We start from the raw sequence: 24,385 nt of genomic DNA, 5'->3' as shown, positions 1-24,385 counted from the left end.
ATACCATACTTAAGGCTTCCGTATTTAGATATCGTACAAATACTCGGAGGACTTAAATGTAATTATGTAATAAAGGAATGGGCAAATATGTAATAAGTGAGGAGCCCTTATTCTACAAAAAGACTTCTCACCCTCACAATTAGAAGAGGCCAACTCTTAGGCTTGAAGCCCTCTCACCCTTTCACATTACAGAGGTTTTTTCTCTCACAATCCTTTCACATAAATACAATATCAGTGTGGACATAGCCCAAACATTGGGGTGAACCACGATACATCTTGTGTTATTTACTTTCATGCAGATTCACGGTCGGATTTCCGTTGTTTCGGTTTTGTGCATCAACATTTGGCGCCGTCTGTGGGAATCAACACGAAAAACTATGTCGGTTTTCTTTCATTTTTTCACCTCCACTGTGAATCTGTAAAATCTGCAAAATCAAACACTGCAAAAATCACAAAAAACCAAGAACACCACACTCTCTCTCTTTCTTTCTGTAGAAAGCTCTCATCTTTCCCTCTTTACATTTCTAGAAACACTGCAGACTACACCAAGAAGTTTGCGTCTTTACAGATATTAGATGAAGGGGATGACACTCCATCTAAAGAGATATAAAAGCTCAATTCGGGAGTCAGGACTTCACGCAATCTTCCGAGGTCATATCTCTCTATCTCTCTTCCCTCTTGCTTTATTCTTTGAGAATGATCTGTCTTAGATCTGAAACTTTGATTCAACGGTCTGATCCAGTTTCAAAATCTCTCTCCTCCGCTCCTCTTGCGGTTAACACACAACACATTTTCTGTCTGCTATTTCCCATGACTCACTCGCCCGCATCGGTGCCCCGAGTTTCCCTCCGAGCTAAAACTCTGCGTATAAGGTAATCTCCAACACTCGCTGGTATGTGCCTATCATACACTTATACGTACACCTATACATACACGTATACGTGTGTATATATATATCTGCTTACTTTGATCGAACGGCGGTGAGTTGCTGAACGAGCTCTGCTGTTTCTGCTTCGGATTTGAGCTGTGGAAGTGAGAGTTAGAGAGAGAGAGAGAGATAGAGAGAGATGGAGGAGGACCAAGAGAGAAAAATCGAAGAAAAGATAAATGAAGCTTTTGAAGCTAGAGCTCTGTAAATGAAGCTTTTGAAGCTAGATCTTTTGTAAATGAAGCTTTTGAAGCTGGAGCTCTGTAAATGAAGCTTTTGAAGCTAGAGCTTTTGTAAATGAAGCTTTTGAAGCTAGAGCTCTGTAAATGAAGCTTTTGAAGCTAGAGCTTTTGTAAATGAAGCTTTTTGAAGCTAGAGCTATGTAAATGAAGCTTTTGAAGCTAGAGCTTTTGTAAATGAAGCTTTTGAAGCTGATTGACATGAGTGATGCTCATGAATGTTTATGTTGATTGATATGAGTGATGCTCATGGATGTTGACATGAGTGATGCTCATAGATGTTGACATGAGTGATGCTCATGAATGTTTATGTATGATTGATATGAGTAATGCTCATGAATGTTTATGTATGATTGACATGAGTAATGCTCATGTATAATTTGAAGTACTGGGCGTACTTTTGATTACCTGGATGGTGATAATAGTGGCAGGCTTCCGAATAATTTGAAGTACTGGGCGTACTTTTAATCACCTGGTTGGCGATAATAACGGCGGGCTGCCGAATAATTTGGAGTACTGGGCGTACTTTTGATCACCTGGTTGGCGATAATAGCGGCGAGATGCCGAATAATTTTTTGTAGTACTGAACGTACTTTTGGTCACCTGTTTGGTACTATTTTGGGCTTATGGGCCTTCGCCCTCCACACAACATTCCAACCCATTTATTTTGAGCTTTACCATTTTTTTTAATTTTTTAATTTTTTAATTTTTAATTTTTAATTTTTATTATTACCCTCTGATGGGGTTTATACAGATGTCTCCGAAAGATAAGAAAAATAAATCACATCATACAAAAACAAGAAAATAAATCACATCATTCTGGTGGGGTGTTTATTCTTTGCTTTTGCTTTCTCTTTTGCTTTCGCTTTCTTGAAGGACCGCTCTTTTTAGGAATAATGGTGCTCGGTGTCTTCTCAATCCAACGTCCCAAGGCACTGACACAAGGAGATGCTGAGACCTTGTAGTGGGATGGTAACAGCTTGGCATCATTAGATGTTTGAATTCTTTTATCATCGTGGTCACGGGACCACTTTCCAACTGTGTGTTTAAAGAAACCGGCTTTACCTTTACTAATTTTCCAGTCAGATGTCATCTTTTGCTGAGCATGCATAAGTTACTGGTGTTGACCCGCAACTTCCCGAATTGAAAAATTGCAAACTTGGAGACTTCCGAGTACCGAAACCTAATCCCGTTCTCTTCTAACAAGTGGAGAACGGGATTAGGTTTCGGTACTCGGAGGTCTCCAAGTTTGCAATTTTCCGGTCCGGGAAGTTACGGGTCAACACCAGCAACTTATGCTTGCTTAGCAAAAGATGACATCTGACTGGAAAAGCAGTAAAGGTAAAGCAGGTTTCTTTAAACACACAACTGGAAAGTAGTCCCGTGACCACGATGATAAAAGAATTCAAACATCTAATGATGCCAAGTTGTTACCATCCCACTACAAGGTCTCAACATCTCCTTGTGTCAGTGCCTTGGAACGTTGGATTGAGAAGACACCGAGCACCATTATTCCTAAAAAGAGCGGTCCTCCAAGAAAGCGAAAACAAAAGAGAAAGCAAAAGCAAGGAATAAACACCCCACCAGAATGATGTGATTTATTTTCTTGTTTTTGTATGATGTGATTTATTTTTCTTATCTTTCGGAGACATCTGTATAAACCTCATCAGAGGGTAATAATAAAAAATAAATAAATAAATAAAAAGGGCAAAGCCCAAAATAAATAGGCTGAAATGTTGTGTGGAGGGCGAAGGCCCATAAGCCCAAAATAGCACCAACTAGGTGACCAAAAGTACGTCCAGTACTACAAAAAATTATTCGGCAGCCTACCGCTATTATCACCAACCAGGTGACCAAAAGTACACCCAGTACTACAAAAAATTATTCGGCATCCCGCCGCTATTATCGCCAACCAGGTGATCAAAAGTACGCCCAGTACTCCAAATTATTCTGCAGCCCGCCGCTATTATCGCCAACCAAGTGATCAAAAGTACGCCCAGTACTCCAAATTATTCAGCAGCCTGCCGCTATTATCACCATCCAGGTAATCAAAAGTACGTCCAGTACTTCAAATTATACATGAGCATTACTCATGTCAATCATACATAAACATTTATGAGCATTACTCATATCAATCATACATAAACATTCATGAGCATCACTTATGTCAACATTCATGAGCATTACTCATATCAATCATACATAAACATTCATGAGCATCACTCATGTCAACATTCATGAGCATCACTCATGTCAACATCCATGAGCATCACTCATGTCAACATCCATGAGCATCACTCATATCAATCAACATAAACATTCATGAGCATCACTCATGTCAATCAGCTTCAAAAGCTTCATTTACAAAAGATTTAGCTTCAAAAGCTTCATTTACATAGCTCCAGCTTCAAAAAGCTTCATTTACAAAAGCTATAGCTTCAAAAGCTTCATTTATAGAGCTCTAGCTTCAAAAGCTTCATTTACAAAAGCTCTAGCTTCAAAAGCTTCATTTACAGAGCTCCAGCTTTAAAAGCTTCATTTACAAAAGCTCTAGCTTCAAAAGCTTCATTTACAGAGCTCTAGCTTCAAAAGCTTCATTTACAGAGCTCTAGCTTCAAAATCTTCATTTACAAAAGCTCTAGCTTCAAAATCTTCATTTACAAAAGTTCTAGCTTCAAAAGCTTCATTTACAGAGCTCTAGCTTCAAAAACTTCATTTATAAAAGCTCTAGCTATTTCCTGCACACGCCTTGCGCGTGCGAAATGCTTTTTTTACATCCCAATGTGCTACGTTCGGCCTACAAAGTTTCATTAAGCAAAGGCACTATGCGCCCCTAAAATTCTTTTAAATATATGACATTTATTTATAATCTTGCTCTATGTCCCTCTATCTTTTACTTTATATTAATCCATAATACATAATTTCTCTACTGATTTCTTCTTCTGTTAAGGGCCTTTTATTTGCCTAAAGAATATATATTTGGTTGAGAGAGCTGTAAAAAAAATTCAAATGATTGAAATCATTAGGGCATTAGGGTTGTCATTGAACATGGCATATCATCAACATCATCATACTACATTTTTCTTTTGTTTAGAATTTGCTGCTCTTGTTTCTTCTAGTGCCTAATATTATAGAGTCTTCAGTTGAAGGAAAATAATAGATAAGATGACAAAACAAATGAAAAGAAGACAATTTACTTTACCATTTCACAACAAATCACAACATCAATTTTTGTTTCTTCCTTTACTTTAAAAATGTACACAACATAATTAAATATATTTTGTCGAGCAATGAAAAAAGAAATTGGAAGAACAAAAAATAAGTGTTTGTTCACCCTTACAATTACTATATATTATGGTACATTCATGTTTGCAATTATATCCAAATAAGAATGTAGATCGAATAATATTTGAGTCCTAAACTTTCTTCTAACGAATGTTTTTATGAGGAGTTTTATCAAAATTAAATCGTTGTGTATTGATCTGCAAAAAACCATGACACAGAAAAACTAAATTAAGGAACTGTTAGACATCTAAAAATGCAAAGACACGGTTGTTTTTTTTTTCTTTTTTTTTTTTCAAATTCACATCTCAGCATTGAAACTTGTTATAGAGAGAAAGATGATTAAGTGGGATGGTGTGGAAAGAAAGTGATGGAAAATTATCATGAAAAAGAAAGATGCAATAATATCGTCTAAGAAAAAGCGTTTAATATAACTTCAAATATTGTTATAGATGTTTGATAAAAAAAAAAAAAAACTTGATCAAACCTTAAATTCAAAATAAAAAACATATGTACGCATGCCTTTGGTAGAGCTAGGAATAAAGAAATAACAATGGTCTTTCACCCTTGGTAGTGACTAATATTAAAACAGCCCTCTGGTTTTGCAGTCAATTTCATGCGTGTGAAATGCAGTGGATATACATGCATGAAGCATCAATCGTTTTCCTTCCTGACAAATAGACCGTTCACATTTTTCTTCGCCAACTGAAAAATCTCCTCTCTATTGGGTTCATAATCCTCATATCCTATGATACATGAAATACTCAAATCAAGTTACAACACATAATATATTAGAAATCCCAATATATTGAAATCGAAACAACACGAAGAAACTAAAGGAAACTTGTGTAAACTTACGGTGAAGCTGAAATTAACATCGAATCTACAAAACGTCCCAATGAGCATAGCATATACAGTAGAATTTAATGTCTTAATATGTATTATTCCATCTAGAACAATTTTGAAAGTGGTGATAAAGCTATTGAGGCTCGATTTGCATGGTAGTGGGATAGTTTGCAGAAGACAGAACTGGAAGTTCCCTGATAAACCATACACTCTTTTGACCTTGAATTTCAAGCGTCTTTAAGTTCTTTTAGTACCTGCAAAATTGACCCTTGCAAAGATTTAAAAAAGGGAAAAATTAATGAAAAATGCTTGAAAACTTTGAGTTTTAACGAAAATGACAAAATAAATGGTAAAGTGAATAGTGCAATGATTGATTTTTTAGTGTAAAAATTTGATTTTTCGTTAAAATGAACAATACCGGAAGTTTTTCGTTAAAGTTCCCTTAAAAAAAAAGTCAAATAATGAATTTAAAACTTCAAACATTAGCAACGATCGTTGTTTAGCAAAATGCTTACACAATATGCGTGTGGGGAAAAAAATGAAGTTTTGTTATGTTTTATAATTATAACAGCTTATCTTAAACTCTTAGAAAAACCAAACTCATTTATAGAGAAACAAATAAAAGAAGTTTACAACAGTTTTTTCCTAAATTCCAAAAATTATGCTTTGCTATGATTTATTATATGTGAGTTGCATGATTTTAAAAAATGATCTTACAAAAATGGACATGAACATAGTGTGTTCTGCTAGTCTTTCATGGTGTTTTCTTCTCCATTTGTTTTGATTACTCCTTCTATGATTTTGTGATTCCGTTTTGAGCTTTCGTTCTCTTTTTCCCTCTCGTCTCCTTCTATCTTAAAATAACCACATTAGAACCAACGACATCAACTAAACCAAGTGAAGATGCATCCTCACCAGTCCAAACACTCCCTCCTCATCCATTTTATCTACCTAGCAACACAGGAAAAGAGGGACACTTCAATGTTTCAAATTAACGCACATTTTCTTTGTGGGAGGTTACAAAGTCTCTGGAATGATCGATTGTATATAGAGGTTTGTGTGAAGAAGAAGTTTGATCAGAAAATGGGGGAATAAAAGACAGACGTGGGTGGGTTGGTTTCTATTGGCAATTATCTCCTTTTTCCTGTAATATTTTAATTTTGATCGGGAATTGATAATGAAAGGCTTTGAGAGTGTAAAAACTGAATGGGAACTACTATGCAGTTTGAGAATTAAATGTGCTAAACGTGGTGATTCTTCCTCCCACGTTATTATTATTATTATTTTTAAAATTTTAAATTTAATTTTATCTAATTATTTTATCTTTTTGCCTTTAATTATCTGATACGTTTTTGTGACACACCCCGATCCGAAATGTCCACTAGGACTCCGAATCGAGCTATATTGGCCGTCACCTGGAAGGTGACGAAGCCATAAAGTGATGATAAAGAAAGATGCAAATAAATTTAAACCTAAATGTGCCTAAATAACAGAGTGCACTGTGCGTGGGTATGAACCCAAATCACACGTGATGTCAGAGCATAGTCAAGTACAGCAATGTAGGTAGAAACCATACCCACAAAAGTAGCCATCTTAACAGGGACATGCCACGAATCCTCGTCGATAAGGAACTTTGCTACTAGAACCTGGAGGGGCGCAAAACAGAAAACGTGAGTGGGCGAAAATAAAGCTTTTCAAGAATATCTCATTTATCAACATTCATAACCCCTCGCTGAAAATCTGTATACTTTCCTAGAAAATAATTTATATAACCATATATATCAGCAAATATCTCAAATCACAATCCTTTAACACTTTTAAGAAAATATGCCATGCAATGCATCAAAACATAATATGGATGCATCAATATAAATCAGGTGAAATGATAAATCAACCGGAGACCCTGCAGCTGGTCTTGTACGGTTAATTTTATAGCTCAATATCCAATCCAACCGGAGTCACCAACTGTGACCTGTACGGCACTACTCTGCACATAAATCGGAACTACCTAAAGTAGTCTGTACGACAAGAATGGTGTAAGAATACGCTATAGTGCTTCTCATCAACAACTGTATAATAATCTAAAGTCACCTACAGTCGGAACCACCTCTCATGGTCTGTACGACATGTCGGAACCCTCTATTGGTCTGTACGACATGCACCTATTTGGATCCAAGGTGAGCGTATGGTGCGGGGTGAATAATATAAGCACTAACACCAGGGGTGCAGGTTATGAGCTCTCAACACAAATCACATCGTCATTAATTCATATAAACAATATAAACTCACCTAATACTCACATGTGCGTCCACAACACCATTTCATATATATGCATCAAATACTAATTCATATATTTCATGTATATGTATGCATGGCATTTTAAAACATGCTTTATGCATGGCATTTTAAAACATGCTTTCATTTAAATCCGATTTCTGGGAAAATCAATAGTATATAGGTATATATAGAAAACAAATGCCCACTCACCTGGGGTCCGCGCTACGACTCCCTAACATCAGAACCAAGGCGTCCCAAACGCTCGGAGCCTAAAACAGTTATTAAACCACGTCTCAAAACTCTTATCCATAGAATATGAAATTCACATAACACACATCCACAAGGGTATTCAAGAATAATGCAAGACCCGTTGATCAAAGGTTAACCGTCGACTAAGTTCGACGGTAGGGTCATAACCCCACATAACTCAATCTGAAAGATCCACAACTCAGATTTCCAATCCGTCACTTCCCAAGATACAGATTAAGCTTCTAGAACAACATACTAAAATTTCGTTACGATCTGACGGTTGGATCTCCGCCAATTTTCAAAACTGAGTGGCGGTTAACCTTTTATTTTATGAACTTACAAATCCAATTCGGGAAGATCCATACGTCAGATTTCCAATCTGTAAGTTCCTACATTCTTCAAATATTACGTACTACTACGTATCAAAGTTTGGTGACGATCCAACGGTTGGATCGTCGATTGACCTTTTGGCCTAACCATGAATCGTATCGAAATTAAGTCCAAATGATCAACCAACGTTAAGCCACTATCAAAACTGAACTCATGACATCAAATATAGCTTAAAAATAACATTGGCAGCCCACTGGCCACGTGCCACCGCATGCGCTGCCGTGGGTGGCGGTCGGCCGCCCCAGTTCGCCGGAAAATCTAACTATTTCCAAAAATTACCAAAATTTACATAAATGAAGATCTCAATGAGTAGAGCAACTTTCATACCTGTGGCCAAGGCCTCCAATTTCAACAAAACCCGTCGGAAACCCTAGAATTTGGGTGTGCTTAATCCGTCCTCAAATCAACTCTGTCGTCCCAACCATTGCTTGGGCTTTGTTCTAGGCCTCAAGAGGATGCCATGGGTGGTGGCAATTGAAAAAAATTGCTTCGGGATTGGGTGATTCGAAGCCAAGGCCGCCGCACCCCTTTCTTGCGGTTTTCTCTATTTTTAAAACCAAATCTCTCCAAATTTGAGATGGAATGGATAGAGGAAGGGTTCTAGAGTGTTTCCCATGAGGTTTCTTGAAGCAATTCACCGGAAAAACGGGTGGAAATCATCGAAATTACACATGGGTGCCGACCGGGTCAAGAACGAGCCAAGGGGATCCGGCCGATCCCCAGCGCCACTCTCTCCCTTCTTTCCTCCTTTCCCTGATTCTGATTGGTTAGTCTCTCTCTCTCTTCTCCCAATTCGGCCAGCTCCCTCTCATTTCTCTCCCGAAGCTCCTGCATCTCTTCCTCTGGTTGGGCAGCTTGCCCAATCTCTTCTTCTTCCTCTTCTTTTTCTTTCTTTCCTTTCCATCCGCACCATCCATTTCTTCTTCTTTAAATATGGGCCATCCAAATAGCACACCAGATTTTATAAAGGAAGAATCCGTATTTTCTGAAAATAATAAAATTTATCAAATTTCAAACTTTAATAACTTCTTCATTATAGCTCCAAATCACGAACCGCTTGCGCCCACACGTCCGTAGTGACGAGTATTACGAGGATAGGCCAAGAAAGAAATTCTTAGGTGACACGACACCGTAAATAATCTCAGTCAACACACGTGTCTCGAAAGGCAATTTCGTAAAATCACTTAATAAAATTATAAAAAATCAATATTTTCCGGGATGGACTGTCACATTTTGTACCAAAATGTCCTTGTAGATAATAACCCTTTTGATGTTGGTAGTTGTAACTTTGTTTTGTTTGGGGGGCTTTTTAGTCCAAAAACCCCTCCTCAATATTATACTGCACCAAATTAGATCCATCAGTACGATGGCTACGGTCCTATGAATAATTTAATATTTATTTTCTCATCTGTACTCTATTTTAAGCGTGATGTACGCATATCTTTCTATCTCACACACATCTTCTCAATTTTGAGTAAAAAACAAAAAATGATCAAATTTGGTTTGGGTAATATCAGGTGACTATCTGTTTAAAACAAAATTTGTAAACTATAGAACATGATTGTTGATGATTTGATTATTACTCAAGTGTTGATTAACGTACTTATTTTCTGATGGTAACATATTACATGGTTTGTAAATGTGCTCTAATAGATTAGTCTATCTAGCATTAATCATTCGATTTAGTTCGTTCTGATTGTCATAATAGGGTTTAAATTTCAGACTAATCAGATGATTATCATAATAAATCTCTTTAAAAAAATGTTAGTCCTATCACATTTTCAATACCACATTTAACCTTTATAATCGAGATGAACGCATATGTGTTGATGGATCCTACATCTTCAATTTTGATTTTTTTAATTTTTGTTACTCCAAATAACAAATGGAATATATAATAGTGAATCACCGCGGTGTTCTCTCTTCCAATTCTCCTCTCATTTCCTTGTCTCTTCTCACATTTTTAAATTTTGTTTTTCTCTTTGTATGTATAAGTAGATGCAAGATATTGACGTGATTTAATCGTGACTGTGAGGAAAAGAAAGAAAAAAATCAATACTCCAAACATTAAAGGCTCCCAATCCGCGCGGTTAAAGCCAAAACACACTCACGTGGGCCGTGGCGCAGCAGGTTAGAATAGAATCCAACAAAACGCATCGTATTTCGCATCAGCAGCACAGCTGTATGCATATGTCGTCGTGGTGGTGACCTGTGGCTGTGGGTAGGCCGAGGCCCTGTTAAACGTTGGACACGGCATCTCGTGGCTCCGTTGTAAACTTGTAACAAACCCAAACAAACGGTTACAAAACACTCAAAAGGCAATTCGCCAGCGCAGAGACTGCCGAATATTCCACAAAACCGGAGAGAGAGCGAGACTCTGTGTGTGAGCCGCGGCATCCATAAAAGGCCGCGCACACGCACAGAGAGAAATTGAGGGAGGGAGAAGCGTCGTTGTTTGGGAGGAATGGCGGATCAGTACTTGCTCGGATGGATCTTCGCCACCGTGCTGGGCGTCGTGTTTCTTTACAGAGCGCTGGCGAAGAGGAGCGACGAGAAAGGGAGAGGTTTGGTGGAGGAGGAGAATAGGAGCGAGTGCGTGAAGAGCGTGATGGTCTCCAACGGAGAATGCAGATCCACTGACGGCGACGTCGACGTCATCATCGTCGGTGCGGGTGTCGCCGGCGCCGCTCTCGCTCACACTCTCGGCAAGGTGAGCGAAATTGAAAATGCTTAATTGAATTGCATCTCTGGTTTGCTTGCATTTTCTCAGGAAACAAACAACAAACACATTTTTGCTTCCATTTTCTCGGGAAACAAACACATTTTGATTTAATTTTTGTGGTTATTTAAATCAATGTGGAATTGTGATTGCCAAGCACGCGTTTGAATTCGCCTGAATTGGAAAGGAAAACAAAAAAATTGACGCTCCAGAAAAGGTTGTTTCGGTTTTTTGATTTAATATATTATAATTTAATTCTACATTGACATCAACCAACACATGCATATTCATATGGAAGCATTATGCAGACTTACTCTAATAACCTTGTTGAACAAGCATTAGATTTAACAAACAAAAATCCTGCTTAATGAGTTTCTTAATCATGCTGAATTATGAACGAAGATGCGGTATTCGATTTGGTTTTCGAGTCTCTGATAAGGTTATTGTATCACTCAAATAGTTACGTTCAAACGTTACGTTATGCACATATTGCTTGTGGATTTTTTATGCTGCATTGGTAAAATTGTAAGTGGTTTATTAATTTAAAATGCATCCGACCGAGCGATTTTCTTGTTTGAAGTTACCATTAGTAGTATGACATTTGATTGGATCAAGCCTGTTATTTTTTATTTTATTTTGGAGACTGATCAAGCCTGTTATTTAGTCGAATTCGTACGGGTATAATCTCAAGGATATATATTTAAAAAAAACTAATAAAAATGATTTGAAAAATTTGAGTTTTAACAAAAAGAAAAAAAAATAAAGGGTAAAGTGAATAGTACCAAAATTGACTTTTAGTGTAAAAATGTGATTTTTTATTAAAATAAACAGTATCAGAAACTTTTCGTTAAAATTCTTTATATTTTTCACAAGCTTTTGAGATTTCTTGTTTAGAGTAGTCATTGTTTTAAACATTACTTTTTGAATAGATATTAATTAGTTTAATTTACTTTTAAGTCCTTTATTGTCTAGTAAGGACTTTTTATCGTAGAGGACGGAATGGGTGTAGGTAGAACCACTCTGCATAAGTTGTCAAAAGTAGATTCCCTAAATTTGAAGAGTCTAATGCGACATAGCAAAGAAGAATAATGGTGACTCAGTAATCCATTTGCTAACATTTCCAGGACCAAGGATTCTCTCTGGATCCTCAAGTTCGTTCATCGTATAATCGTATATCGTACGGTCATTTTTCTTGAGCTACTGTTCATGTTTAATTTAAAATAAAAATATTTAAAATAATTTTTTACCGCGCGATGTATGATGAAAGAACATGATTTGAGAATCCGGAAAGGATCCTCATTCCATTTCCCGGTCCTGTAATTAGCGTAATTACAAGGGCCTGCAGTTTTTTGAGATTTGTCTTACTGACCAAATTCAAGCTTAACATTGTGGATCATGGATTGAAAAAATTAAGGAAAACTAATGAAAAATACTTGAAAACTTTGAGTTTTAACTATAAGGACAAAATAAAGAGTAAAATGAATAGTACCAGAATTGACTTTTTAGTGTAAAAATATGGTTTTTCGTTAAAGTGAACAGTACCATGAACTTTTCGTTAAAGTTCCCAAAAAATTAAGATGTGATGCACTTTGCAGTTAATTTTCTTGTTTATATTGTTCAATTTACCCTTTTTTTTTTTATAAAAAATGTTGTATCCTTACTTCGAAAGATTGTCAAAACTTTTTAAAGCTATAGCTAAGATGCTGTAAGGGAGATGCAATTTGGCCTAGGCTTGGCTTGTTTTTCTTTTACCTGTTTAGATTCTAGTGTCAATTCTTTTCCTTTTGAAAATTGATCAAAGTACTTCAAACTGCAGGATGGACGTCGGGTGCATGTGATTGAACGAGACTTGACAGAGCCAGACCGAATTGTTGGTGAATTACTACAACCTGGAGGCTACCTTAAATTAATTGAGCTGGGACTTGAAGGTAAACTCATTTTAACTTTTTTACCATTGAGATTTATATGTTATGCAGCCATTTCAGTTCGTTAATGAATGTTGGAATTGATAATGATTATTTTGTTTTCCTTAAATTACATAAGAAATCATTAGTTAATAAACTTCAAATTGTTTCTGACTGCAGATTGTGTGGAGCAAATTGATGCTCAGCGGGTTTTTGGATATGCTCTTTTCAAGGATGGGAAAAATACTAGATTGTCTTATCCCTTGGAGAAATTTCACTCAGATGTGTCTGGGAGGAGCTTTCACAATGGCCGTTTCATACAGAGAATGAGGGAGAAGGCTGCAACTCTTCCCAAGTACATCCTTTCTCCCTTGGTTGATAACTTGATACAAATTAATGTTGGTTTCTTCTAGTGTTTGTTTCTTCTTGTTGACTCGGTGGCGAGTTTTATGTGCTAATGTTCAATACATTTCTTTCTTTGAAGACTTTCTGTTCACTAGTTATGCTTTCTTTTTTCTTTTATATTCTATAGTGTGCGATTGGAGCAAGGAACGGTTACTTCACTGCTTGAAGAAAAGGGAACAATTAAAGGTGTGCAATACAAGACTAAAACTGGCGAAGAGATGACCGCATATGCACCTCTTACTGTTGTTTGTGATGGCTGTTTCTCCAACTTGCGTCGCACTCTTTGTGATCCTAAGGTGAGGTTTGGATATTAAGGCTGTGATATCATTATATTTGTCTGCAAAGTAACTCAAAGCAGAATTAAGATTCAACTTTTCTTGTTAATGTCTAGCAGCTCCCGTCAACTTCTTATTTGTTAATTTTGTGTTCTGCAGGTGGATGTGCCTTCTTGTTTTGTTGGGTTGGTTCTGGAGAATTGCAATCTTCCACATGCTAATCACGGACATGTTATATTAGCAGACCCTTCTCCTATTTTGTTCTATAAAATCAGTAGCACAGAGGTTCGCTGTCTGGTTGATGTACCTGGACAAAAAGTTCCCTCCATTTCAAATGGTGAAATGGCAAAGTATTTGAAGACTGTGGTGGCTCCTCAGGTACATATCTTATGTTCTGCAGTTTTGTTATGTAACGTTTGTTTTCTCTGCACTTTGCATACCCGTTAAATCCAGGATTTTGATTAAAGTTTTCTCTGCTCTCTTATTGCAGATTCCCCCTCAAATTTATGATTCCTTCGTAGCTGCAGTGGATAAGGGTACCATAAGGACAATGCCAAATAGAAGCATGCCCGCCGCTCCCTACCCAACTCCTGGAGCTCTATTGATGGGGGATGCATTCAACATGCGCCACCCTCTGACGGGCGGAGGAATGACTGTGGCCTTGTCTGATATTGTTGTGCTGCGGAATCTTCTTAAGCCTTTGGGCAACCTAAATGATCCATCTACACTGTCCAAATATCTGGAATCCTTCTACACTCTTCGCAAGGTAAGTTGTAATAAAGTTTAATAATTTTCTGGGGTTTTAAAACAGGATGTTCTGCGTTTTTTGTAATCTAAAGTTTGGCTCACTGTCTGTATAATCTTCCAATTTTGCAGCCAGTGGCATCCACAATAAATACATTGGCGGGTGCCCTTTACAAGGTCTTTTCTTCTTCACCTGATCAAGCAAGGAAGGAAATGCGCCAGGCTTGCTTTGACTATCTAAGTCTCGGAGGTGTATTCTCTACAGGACCAGTCTCTCTGCTTTCGGGGTTGAACCCTCGCCCCTTGAGTTTGGTTCTCCATTTCTTTGCCGTTGCAGTGTATGGTGTTGGTCGTCTGTTGCTGCCATTTCCATCACCTAAACGCGCCTGGATTGGAGCCAGATTAATTTCTGTATGTATTAAACTGTTTCTTCCCCTTCTCCGTAAAAGACTTATCCGGGATATGCTTCGTAATTGATTTCTGATTATACGATTGTCTCCGCTGCAGAGTGCCTCAGGAATCATATTCCCCATAATCAAGGCGGAAGGAGTTAGACAAATGTTTTTCCCCGCAACTGTTCCGGCATATTACAGAGCACCCGTCTCAAGCGAGAAGCAGCTGAAAAAGACTGAAGGTTGCGTAAGCTGATGGTACCGCGCTGTTGGGAGAGGATTTTCCGATGGGCACCGCTCCCGGCCATTCCTCATTTGCAGTTGAGGGGAAGGTGAATGCAAAAAAACAGAAAGATTTGTTGTAGCAACCGCAGATTTTTTTTTAGGACTCGTTCTTTCTATGTGTTCATACCTTTATTTTTTTTCAAGTACATAATGGAAGATTCAAAATCCATGCATCATTTCTTGCACCTGAGGTCCGAAGTTTGACTTCTCCCTCCCTCGATATTTGCTTGTATCGCAAGAAAAAAATCCATAAAAATAAACAACACTTCTAATGGCCAATAAACGTGAGTATGCTCGTTTGGATGTGTTTTATAAATAACTAAAAACGTTTTTAGAGAAAATGTTTTAGGGTTCCAAAAGCACTTAAAGTGCTTTCTGCAAGAAGCATCAGTTATGTGCTTACTTCAAGTGCTTTTTCAGGATTTACTTGCATCTTTCCTAAATATTGGTTTTAAAAATATTTTCATCAAAAACACTTTCAGTCATTTTAAAAACACATCCAAACGAATCAGGATTTACTTGCATCTTTACTAAAGATTGGTTTTAAAAATATTTTCATCAAAAGCACTTTCAGTCATTTTAAAAACACATCCGAACGAATCAGGATTTTCACCAAAAATACTTTCAGTCATTTTAAAAGCACATCCAAACGAATGTAAACCACTGGAGACATGAAGTAGAACTGAATTATATGTACCTTATATAATGTGGAAAATTGTTAAAATCAAATTATGTTACAACAAAAGGCTATAGTATGAATGCATAATATGTTCTCCAAATACATAGCCCCTTTGCTTTTTATGCCGGTATACAAAAAAAAAAAACGGCGAATTATTCCCGTATGATACAACATTAGAAACAAACTTTCAAATTCCATCTCGAAAGGGCGGAAGATTAACCTACTCGGAGATTATGTTTAATCTGTTAACTAATGTACGGCAAAGGAATGTAGAAGTGCCAAGTTGAATACCGCACAACCTCAGCGTGCTTCAACTTCGCCAAAATGTCAGCTGTATCAGCCAGTTCACTCACTCAGTTCCCCCTCTCTTTCTTTATTGCCTCATACGACGTCATTACCTCTTTAAACTTTGCTTCAGCAGCCCCTGCATCAAAATTCATAAAACAAACTTCAATGCGAAGCAATGTCACCGGCTTACTAGAATTCGCTAATGTGCCCATAATACCCACCTTTGTTGTTTTGGTTCTGGTCGGGGTGAAACTGCTTCGCCTTGGTCCTAAATGCTGTCTGCGAGACTGAAGTTATTACCATTGTCCCCCATTGCCAATGCAAGAATACAACATAATAGAAGCAAAAATGACTCGGTAAACGGTTTTTTCAACACAGCATATGGTTCTAACCATCCCATGTTTTACCATACATCAGTCCACCGTATTTACACCGTTGTCATTCGGAAGACAAATGTTATATTTACAGGAAAATGTAGCAAGTCAATCACGCATTTCTGCAGCAATAAAAGAACATGATACACAACCAACACACTCTAAACTAGTCAACTTAGAGATAGTCGTAGGAGTAATAGGGGAACGAGGGGCAAACACATTTTCTTTTGGAAAAGCACTTCACATTTAAACAGTATGCAAAAACGTGGGGAAATACCTTAATCTCCGCATCCGAGTAAGGTGCCTTTCTAAACCTGTTGAAAAAAGAAGAGAAGTAAAAATCTCAAGTTTATTGTTTGTTATTGATCGGATTGAATTATCATGCAAACGCATGTCCAGCAGACCTCATCTTCAGGACATTACATCTTAAAATAAAAGATACACAGGAACGAAGATCACAGATTTATTCCAATTTTATGAAGTGAAACTTTATCTGTTTCAGAATGGCACACATCTTGCTTCACTTCCGCTTAAATTGCTTGAATCTAAAAAATATCGTTGACATAGATAGGTTTGGCCTCCTGGCAACATATTTGCAAAACTCCATAAATTTGAGTAAGTGCTATTCCAACACAAGATACCTAATTGTGTACTGAAGTTCAAATTTATAAAACAAACAACAAAGATTCAGGACATGGGAATGGATAATCTACTATTTCTAGCCGCTAGCTACAATCAACGAAACTGTATCTATCGTATTGTTAAATACCCCAAGAAGAGAGGGAAATTAGTATGAAAGCTTAGAAGTTCCATCAACATTCTGTTCTTCTATCCAACTGCTTTCCTCCAATACAATTAACAAGTTCACCATATTTATTTTCTTAAAACTACAGCTGACAGGAAGTTCATAAGAATACAAAAGTGAGGAAATGATTACGATAAAGCGATTAGGTTTCTGCAAACACTAGCTTTACCTGTCAAGGCCTAAAACTGAGTAGTGATGTGATAACAAATAGTTGGCATTTTCTCTAGGAGTTTCCCTGTAGTTACTCCTCCTGTCTTTAAAGGATGTATCAGTCTTCCAATACCAATCCTCTCGCTGGAATTGCTGATGATATCCACCTTGACTGTTTTCCCTCCAGCTCTCATAGGTCCTTTTGTGTTTGTTCCTCTCTCTATTGAAAACATTTTGCATACGCCTAATACGTTCCTACATAAGATAGAAAAATCATGATGAAAATCTCGATTCAAGTCAACTTAGTAATGTCACTAAGAACTCTAAAATTGGAATTGAAAATATCAAATTCAGAGCTGAGAGCCTGAGAAGGTTTCTGTGCCGCAAGTGACGACTAGGCAAAACTGCAGTTATAGTAGGTGGCCAGAAAAATGCACTCTCAGAGTTAAAATACTAGATTAGAGCCACAATTTTTTAATCAGGTTTCTTACAATTAAGCGTGCTAACTAATCAAAAGATGCCGAAAAGAAAATCGAAGAACAACATACAAGAGGTATAACTCACCACTCTCTCCATTTCTTCTTCATACTCCTCTTGCATCCGACGGTTATATCTTTTCCATGCTTCCTCCTGAAAAGCTGTCCGGAATGAATTGCCACTTCCTCTCCCTGTCGACGGTGATCTGAACAACTTTTTCATGCAACAGACATGGTCAGCTCCAAGTACTACTAACTTACCCACACATTAATTTCTACAAAGAAAGAAATGCATCACTTTCAATAAGGACTTGCATCTACATTAACTACGTTCTCTTCTCCATTTCAAGCTTTGAATTTTCGGTTCTCAAGTAACGAAAAGGTTTCGAATTTATTAAAATCGACGATAAACCCATTACTCATATGATATCTACCTGTGTATACACCCAATCAACAGTCCTACGGAGCTGAGAAACCTGCCAAATTCCCACACAATTCTCAATTCTCAATTCCTCTCCGCCATTACTGCTGCAGATTGGACTCGCATTCGAACCGAAAGCAAAATATAGGAATGAAGAGATGTGAACTTACGGCGAGAGTGGTGGCGGTGGCGCCAATTAGACCAAACACCAGAATCCCCCAAATCTTTATGTCTTCCTCTTTTGCCTCATACGGTCTTCCCGGCAGCGTCCACGGCCCTTTCCTATTCCTACTCCGATCACCGTCGTCGTCGCCGCCGCCCATTTTCCTGAAATTCTCAAACTTTGGGTATCGAATTCAGCAATCCTCACTTTTAGCAGACTGTAAATGCTCAGGAAACCCAGCAACCATGGTTGGGGTTTTTCCCCTTCTTCTTTGCTCTTCAAAAGCAGAAAGATTGGACTTTTCACGAATTGTATTGGCTTTACACCGCCTTTGAATACGACTTTCTCTCGATTCTCAATGGAAATGGAGATGGGGACGGAGGGACGCCGGACACCTCATTCAGAGAACCCGATCTCCAATCTTTGATGACATGGGCCTATTGATTGGTGGGCCTCATGATGATGGCTCAATAGGCCCAACTAATTATTAGTAAGAAACAAAATGAAAAGTTTTAGCAATTCTGTCAAATGTGGCTGATGGGCAGTTCGGCTCATGAGCCCAACAAGTCCAAACTAAGGGGATGTATTCAATTGACATTTTGCAGAATTTTAATTCTTTTAATGAATCTAGGGGTATTCAATCAAGATTTTAAATTATTCTCTGAAATTCAAGATGTCTTCAATTAGAATTTTAAGATATTTAATTAAAATCCTTAGAAATCCGGGTGTATTCAATTAGGATTTTAAAGAAGTTTATAACATTTCAGGTGTATTCAATTAGAAATTGATTTTAAAGAATTTGAGAAAGTTGAGGAATTTGAGGGAATTTGAGAAATTTCGTAGTATATTTTAAGCATCCACAAATCTCACATCTTCCCATGAGATTTCGAGGGAATTAAATCAAAATTTTATATGGAATCTCTACAAATCAATTAAACTCCATAAAAAATCTATGAATTTATAAATCCATTAAAGTTTATCAAATTATCAATTGAATACACCCCCTAATTTTCACCGTCGATCCAGATCGTTAGAGATTCGCACCAAAAAGAAAAACGGAAAGAGATCCTCTTCGGATCTCTACCACCAAGATCATCAAATCAAGTGATCCGAATCTTTGAAATTTTATCTAACGGTAAAAAATTATTTTTTATTATAATTTTTAAAGGATATGGGCCGTTGGATGAAGTATTCAATTGAAAATTGTAGAGATTTTAATAGATTTATAGATCCATGGATTTTTATAGAGTTTAATTGATTTGTAGAGATTCCATCTAAAATTTTGATTTAATTCTCTCAAAATTTCATGGAGAGAGGTAAGATTTGTAAATACTTAGAATACACTACAAAATCTCTTCAATTCCCTATAATTCCTCAATTTTTTGAAATTATTTAAAATCAAATTCTGATTGAATACACCTAAAATGTTATAAATTTCTTTAAAATCCTAATTCAATACAACAGATTTGTAAGAATTTTAATAAACTATATTAAAATCTTGATTAAATACACATTGATTTTCAGAAAATCATTTAAAATCTTAATTGAATACCCATAAATTCATTAAAAGAATTACAACCCTTCAAAATCCCAATAATACGCCCATAGAAAATTCAAAGGCCGGAGAGGATCTCTTTCCAAGAAAAACGAACCATCGTCTTCAACTCCCAGCCAGAACACAGAACCTCCAGAGTCTCAGTCAGCACCAGACAAATCCGATCCAATGTGGGTTCTTTAGCGCCTCTTCTTCCGGTAATTCAGTATAATTAATTCATAATTAAACAAATTAATTAATTAATTATATTGCTCGCTAATTAATTACCATTTTCCAGCAAGTCATATTTTCGTCCAACAGCCATGTCACGGAGGCCGGTGAATCTGAATTTGGACACGTCTCGACGGTTCGGGGACAACGGCGGAGCTCTGTTCTCAGGTTCTTCCTATTCCAAATCCAAGTCTTCTCCGATCTTATTGGTCGCCCTAGTTGCCGTGGTAATTAATTAACACTCATTTATCATTTCCCTTAATTTTTTTGGTTTAAAAGTTAATGCTTGGTTAATTAGAATAATGGGATCAAAGCAAATGATTAAATTTTCAGGGGGCATTGCTCCTTCTTGCGTATTCATACAGCGGCAGAGGTTAGCGTTTTGCTTTCTTAAAGTGTTAGCGTTTTGCTTTCTTAAAGTTTTGATTTTTATAAGATATAGATTCGTGTTTGCTTAATGTATAATTAATTTGGATTTGTTTTGTATTATGTATGGATTAATGCAGGTGGAGGTGGCAATCTTAAAGGTGTTGTTAGCAGGGTTGAAGGTAATTTTGTTTCATTTTCTGGGGTTTTTTTTTCATATAGCCTATGCTTAAATTAAAGATAACATTTTTCTGTTTTTTATTTTAGTGAAAATGAGCATAACACTATGTTTGGATGAAGCAATTTAAGATTACTACGGAATTTTAAAATGACGGAAATTGAAATGACGAGATTTTATTTTCTAGAATTTGTGAATTTTCTTGTTTGGTTAACCTAAAAGAACAATGAAATTGAATTCGGAATTTGTTATGTTTAAACTCTCAATCATAGAAATTGGGAAATGACATCTATTTACATGGAATTTAAACTTGGGAATTGGAGGTCCAAATTTCAAGTTGTTTTTCCACGCGGAAATTCTAAATTTCTATGTTTATGAATCCAAACAAGGGAATTGGTGCATGTCAATCATAAATTCCGATTTTAATTCAAATTCCTTATTTCCATCATCCAAACATAGATTAAAGACAGTACTTTTAATGTTTGGATGAAAATGATTAGAATTTCGTTCCAAAGTTATGTTAAAGCTTGTGAAGTTAAATCCTAGCCTGTAGTTTCGGAAAGGGAAGTGATTTTCGCACTCCCTTTTGTCTCCGGCACTTGTCTCTTTTTTTTAGCCCTTGGATTGAGTGAATCAAAGGAGAATAAAGGAACATAAATAAGGAGATGACTGCAGAAGGAGAGAACGGGAGTGTGAAAATCAGTACGCTCTTGGAAAATGGTATGAGTTGACTAAGCTGGTGGCAAATTTGGTTCATGTTTTCAATGTTTTCTTGCATTTTTTCTGGTGTATGAACTTGTCTCTATGCTACCTCATGTGAGGATTTTTAGCTGCAGGTGATTACTCATGCACGGTGGAGGTCCACCGAGCAATTCCCGTTTTGAAGAAAGCGTATGGTGACAGCATGCATAAGGTTTTGCACGTTGGCCCCGATACTTGTACTGTGGTTTCTAAATTGCTGAGTGAGGAAGAAACTGAAGCCTGGGGTGTGGAACCCTACGATGTAGAGGATGCTGGTAGAAGTTGTAAAGCTCTCGTGCGCAAAGACATTGTGCGTGTTGTTGATATCAAGTATCCACTTCCGTACAGGCCAAAGTCATTTTCTCTTGTACTTGTTTCGGATGCGTTGGATTATTTGTCTGAAAGATACCTCAACAGGACCCTCCCTGATTTGGCAAGGGTGTCGTCTGATGGTCTTGTGGTCTTTACAGGTAAGCTCTTATTTCATTGAATCTCAGTTACTGTTCAAATCCATATAATCCCAATTTTATGTGTTTCTGGAATCCATGCCTTACAGCAAATATGTCATGAGTTTGGATTAGGAGCTCTATAACCTGTCTTCTCTTGTAACAATTTGTGACAATGTGTTTTAAGAATTTTTGGCGGATTGTGACACTGAACACTATCGGTTGTTTTGAAAAGGTCAATGAAATGTGCCTTTTGACTCCCATGTAGTTCACCTGGTTTTGCCTCATACGAATTTGAAGATGTATTTCTTGTTCTTGGAGAATATTTTGTCTTCTTTCTTGTCAGGAACATGATCTTTTATTTGTCTCAAGTAGCATTACAAAACTCACATTTTGGTGGGAGGAATTTACAAATCTATCTGAGTTAGTGAGATGTTTGATAATTTTTCATACAGGCTATCCTCGCAAGCAGAGAGCTAAAGCTGCTGAGGTCTCCAAATTTGGGAGGGCGGTAAGTAACTGCTGCACATATAGTTATTCTTATTCTATGAACCTTGAACGTGCCGAATAGATAGATATGTTATGTTCATTGTCCATGTCTTTATACCCTTCTGCCTTTTAATATTTGTTTCACATTTGATTGTTTTATTGGGATATCAAAACTTTTAGGGGGCGTTTGTTTGGCCTCGTTAACTGGGACTGGACTAGACTGTAGTCCCATGTTTGGTTTGTATTGGGACTCAGTTAAATGGGACTAAAGGGGACTCGTGTGGATTAGAGGCCTCGCTAGGAGTTCTTAGCGAGACCCTCGCAAAACCACGGGATTGCTAAGACCTTCGTCTTCTCTCGTATGTTCCTGCACTTCGCATCCTCTCTCTCCCTTCCTCTATCTCTTTGCACCGACAACCCAGACTTGGATCGATGTCGGCACCAACATCCAGTCCCTGGGCTTCTAACTTCTTTCTTCTGCGGCCCCGCCACTGTGGCTAGCCAGTCGGCAGTGCTTGCTCTTTCGTGGCCCGATCTGGAGGAACAACAGCAACTCACAGCCGATGCGGCCACACCCACCGCTTAAATATCAAAATTGGACACGGCCCGCCGTCCACGCCCACCGCCGAAATCTCAAAATCTTGTTTGTTTTTTTTAGCGTAGAGTTGCATATGGCGAAAAGAACCACCAAAATCCACCCAGATCCATATCATTTGCCATTAGTTGGGGAAGGAGTAGAGAAATGGATTGAAAAGGGGAGAGAAAGTTGTTATGGGGACGAAGAGAAATGGAGAGATGGAAAAGCAGAAAGAGGGAGATAAGGACGGGACGGAACCAAAGAGGAGAAAGAGAAGTTTCCAGAGCAGGATTTTTTTGGAAAAACAAGGAAAAAAGTTGAAATAATAATAAAATATTATTAAATATGTATTAAATAATACAATATTGTAGTTTGTTAAGTATCTGCTTTTTAGTCCGACACTGCACCAAATGCTTCATTAAGTTAGTCTAGCTTAGTCTAGTCTAAGCCAGTCCAGTTTAGTCCCTGAAGTTAGTCCAGTCCGAGACAGTCCGGTGCAACAAACGCACCCTTATGGCTTTCCCATGCGTGAACAATGTACATGTATCTTCCTCTGGTGGGGGAAGGAGGGACGAACATTCAGATCATCCATCTTATCATTCTACCTTATCTTGTTTTTGTAAATTTAATCAGGGTTTACATCGTTGTTTTTATTCACTAGATAACTGACATATTGGCGTGTTTTCTCTGCGAAGGCCAAATTGAGGAGCACATCCTGGTGGTCTAAGTTTTTTGGTCAGGTTAGCTTAGAAGAGAATGATGATGCCGCCAAGAAATTCAATGAGGCAGCAACAAAGATGTCATATGTCTCAAACTGCCAAGTTTTCCACCTCAAGTCATTCAATTGATGTCTTGACATTCGACTAAAATAGGCGTCTTGACATATGAGCCATCCTGAAGCTGCTTGGTACAGTAATTCAATTTTTTGGGGAACCTTTACGACATATTGTCTAACCTTATTCTTGCACATGTTTATTCTTTCATTGAAATTGTTTTGTGTAGCGAAGCATGCATTAGTTTGGTGAGTCATGAGTGCTCAGATACGTCGGCTAAATTAGTATGCTGAGCCAATTCATTGGTCTACTTTCTTCAAGATAAATCAAACCTAGGATTTCATCTATTCTTAATTTTCAAAAGAAAAGAGCATTTCGCCATATTTCGCTTTTCGGTTTTTCATTTTAACGCTTCAGATTTGCAGTGTAGAAAATACTGATGCTAGCCAAAGTTAAAACTCTGAACGCCAATGTAGTACAGTTCTTAGCTTGACATTGACCAATGAGTACAGTTGTATCAAAGCATTTTACTACCTTTCTGTTTCCCCTTTGCCAATGCTCCCTTATTTGCTGGTTTTCTTGCTTTTCTGCTCCATATTACATATAGAGTTAGGCCTTTTGAGGTTTGGGTTGGTTGGTGTGGGGTTTTGTGGTTTGGAGTTTGTAGGTTTTGCCTTTTTGGGCTTAGCAAACTCTGGAGAAATTATGGTACAACTCCTTCAGGGCAACAATTCTTCTTGCCATTAACTTGGCTTAGTT

At 37.5% G+C, this 24,385-nt stretch overlaps 3 protein-coding genes across 8 annotated transcripts; 2 read left to right on the top strand and 1 right to left on the bottom strand.

Annotated features, from left to right (window-relative positions):
* Positions 1 to 10,331: 10,331 nt before the first annotated feature.
* LOC103455855 (squalene monooxygenase SE1) lies at positions 10,332 to 15,111 on the top strand. Its single transcript, XM_008395461.4, has 8 exons — positions 10,332 to 10,921; positions 12,747 to 12,858; positions 13,015 to 13,189; positions 13,367 to 13,535; positions 13,674 to 13,892; positions 14,005 to 14,280; positions 14,391 to 14,669; positions 14,766 to 15,111. The coding sequence occupies exons 1-8, from the start codon at positions 10,676 to 10,678 to the stop codon at positions 14,904 to 14,906; spliced, it is 1,617 nt and encodes a 538-aa protein (XP_008393683.2). The 5' UTR covers positions 10,332 to 10,675; the 3' UTR covers positions 14,907 to 15,111.
* Positions 15,112 to 15,612: 501 nt separating this feature from the next.
* LOC103455856 (uncharacterized) lies at positions 15,613 to 18,727 on the bottom strand. 2 transcript variants are annotated; one of them, XM_008395462.4, is made up of 7 exons: positions 18,299 to 18,727; positions 18,142 to 18,183; positions 17,796 to 17,921; positions 17,251 to 17,486; positions 16,554 to 16,590; positions 16,124 to 16,181; positions 15,613 to 16,038 (listed from the first exon to the last, which is right to left on the bottom strand). In XM_008395462.4, exons 1-7 carry the CDS (start codon positions 18,449 to 18,451, stop codon positions 15,968 to 15,970), a joined length of 723 nt encoding a protein of 240 aa, XP_008393684.2. In that variant the 5' UTR covers positions 18,452 to 18,727; the 3' UTR covers positions 15,613 to 15,967. The 2 variants fall into 2 exon arrangements, with proteins under 2 accessions (XP_008393684.2, XP_008393685.2); XM_008395463.4 differs by lacking the exon at positions 18,142 to 18,183 and having other exon boundaries at positions 18,299 to 18,695.
* A 1,134-nt stretch (positions 18,728 to 19,861) lies between these two features.
* On the top strand, positions 19,862 to 23,973 carry LOC103455854 (probable pectin methylesterase CGR3). Of its 5 annotated transcripts, none has more exons than XM_070814065.1 (7): positions 19,862 to 20,043; positions 20,124 to 20,283; positions 20,390 to 20,429; positions 20,563 to 20,604; positions 21,437 to 21,811; positions 22,243 to 22,298; positions 23,549 to 23,973. In XM_070814065.1, the coding sequence occupies exons 2-7, from the start codon at positions 20,149 to 20,151 to the stop codon at positions 23,699 to 23,701; spliced, it is 801 nt and encodes a 266-aa protein (XP_070670166.1). In that variant the 5' UTR covers positions 19,862 to 20,043; positions 20,124 to 20,148; the 3' UTR covers positions 23,702 to 23,973. The 5 variants fall into 5 exon arrangements, with proteins under 5 accessions (XP_070670166.1, XP_070670164.1, XP_070670167.1 ...); XM_070814063.1 differs by having other exon boundaries at positions 19,866 to 20,043; positions 21,431 to 21,811; XM_070814066.1 differs by having other exon boundaries at positions 19,874 to 20,016.
* Positions 23,974 to 24,385: the final 412 nt, after the last annotated feature.

Source organism: Malus domestica, chromosome 15, assembly GCF_042453785.1.
Source record: "Malus domestica chromosome 15, GDT2T_hap1".
NCBI classification, from domain to species: domain Eukaryota; kingdom Viridiplantae; phylum Streptophyta; class Magnoliopsida; order Rosales; family Rosaceae; genus Malus; species Malus domestica.
The sequence above is the reverse complement of the archived record's forward strand: the minus strand, read 5'-3'. Positions and strand labels throughout refer to the sequence as shown.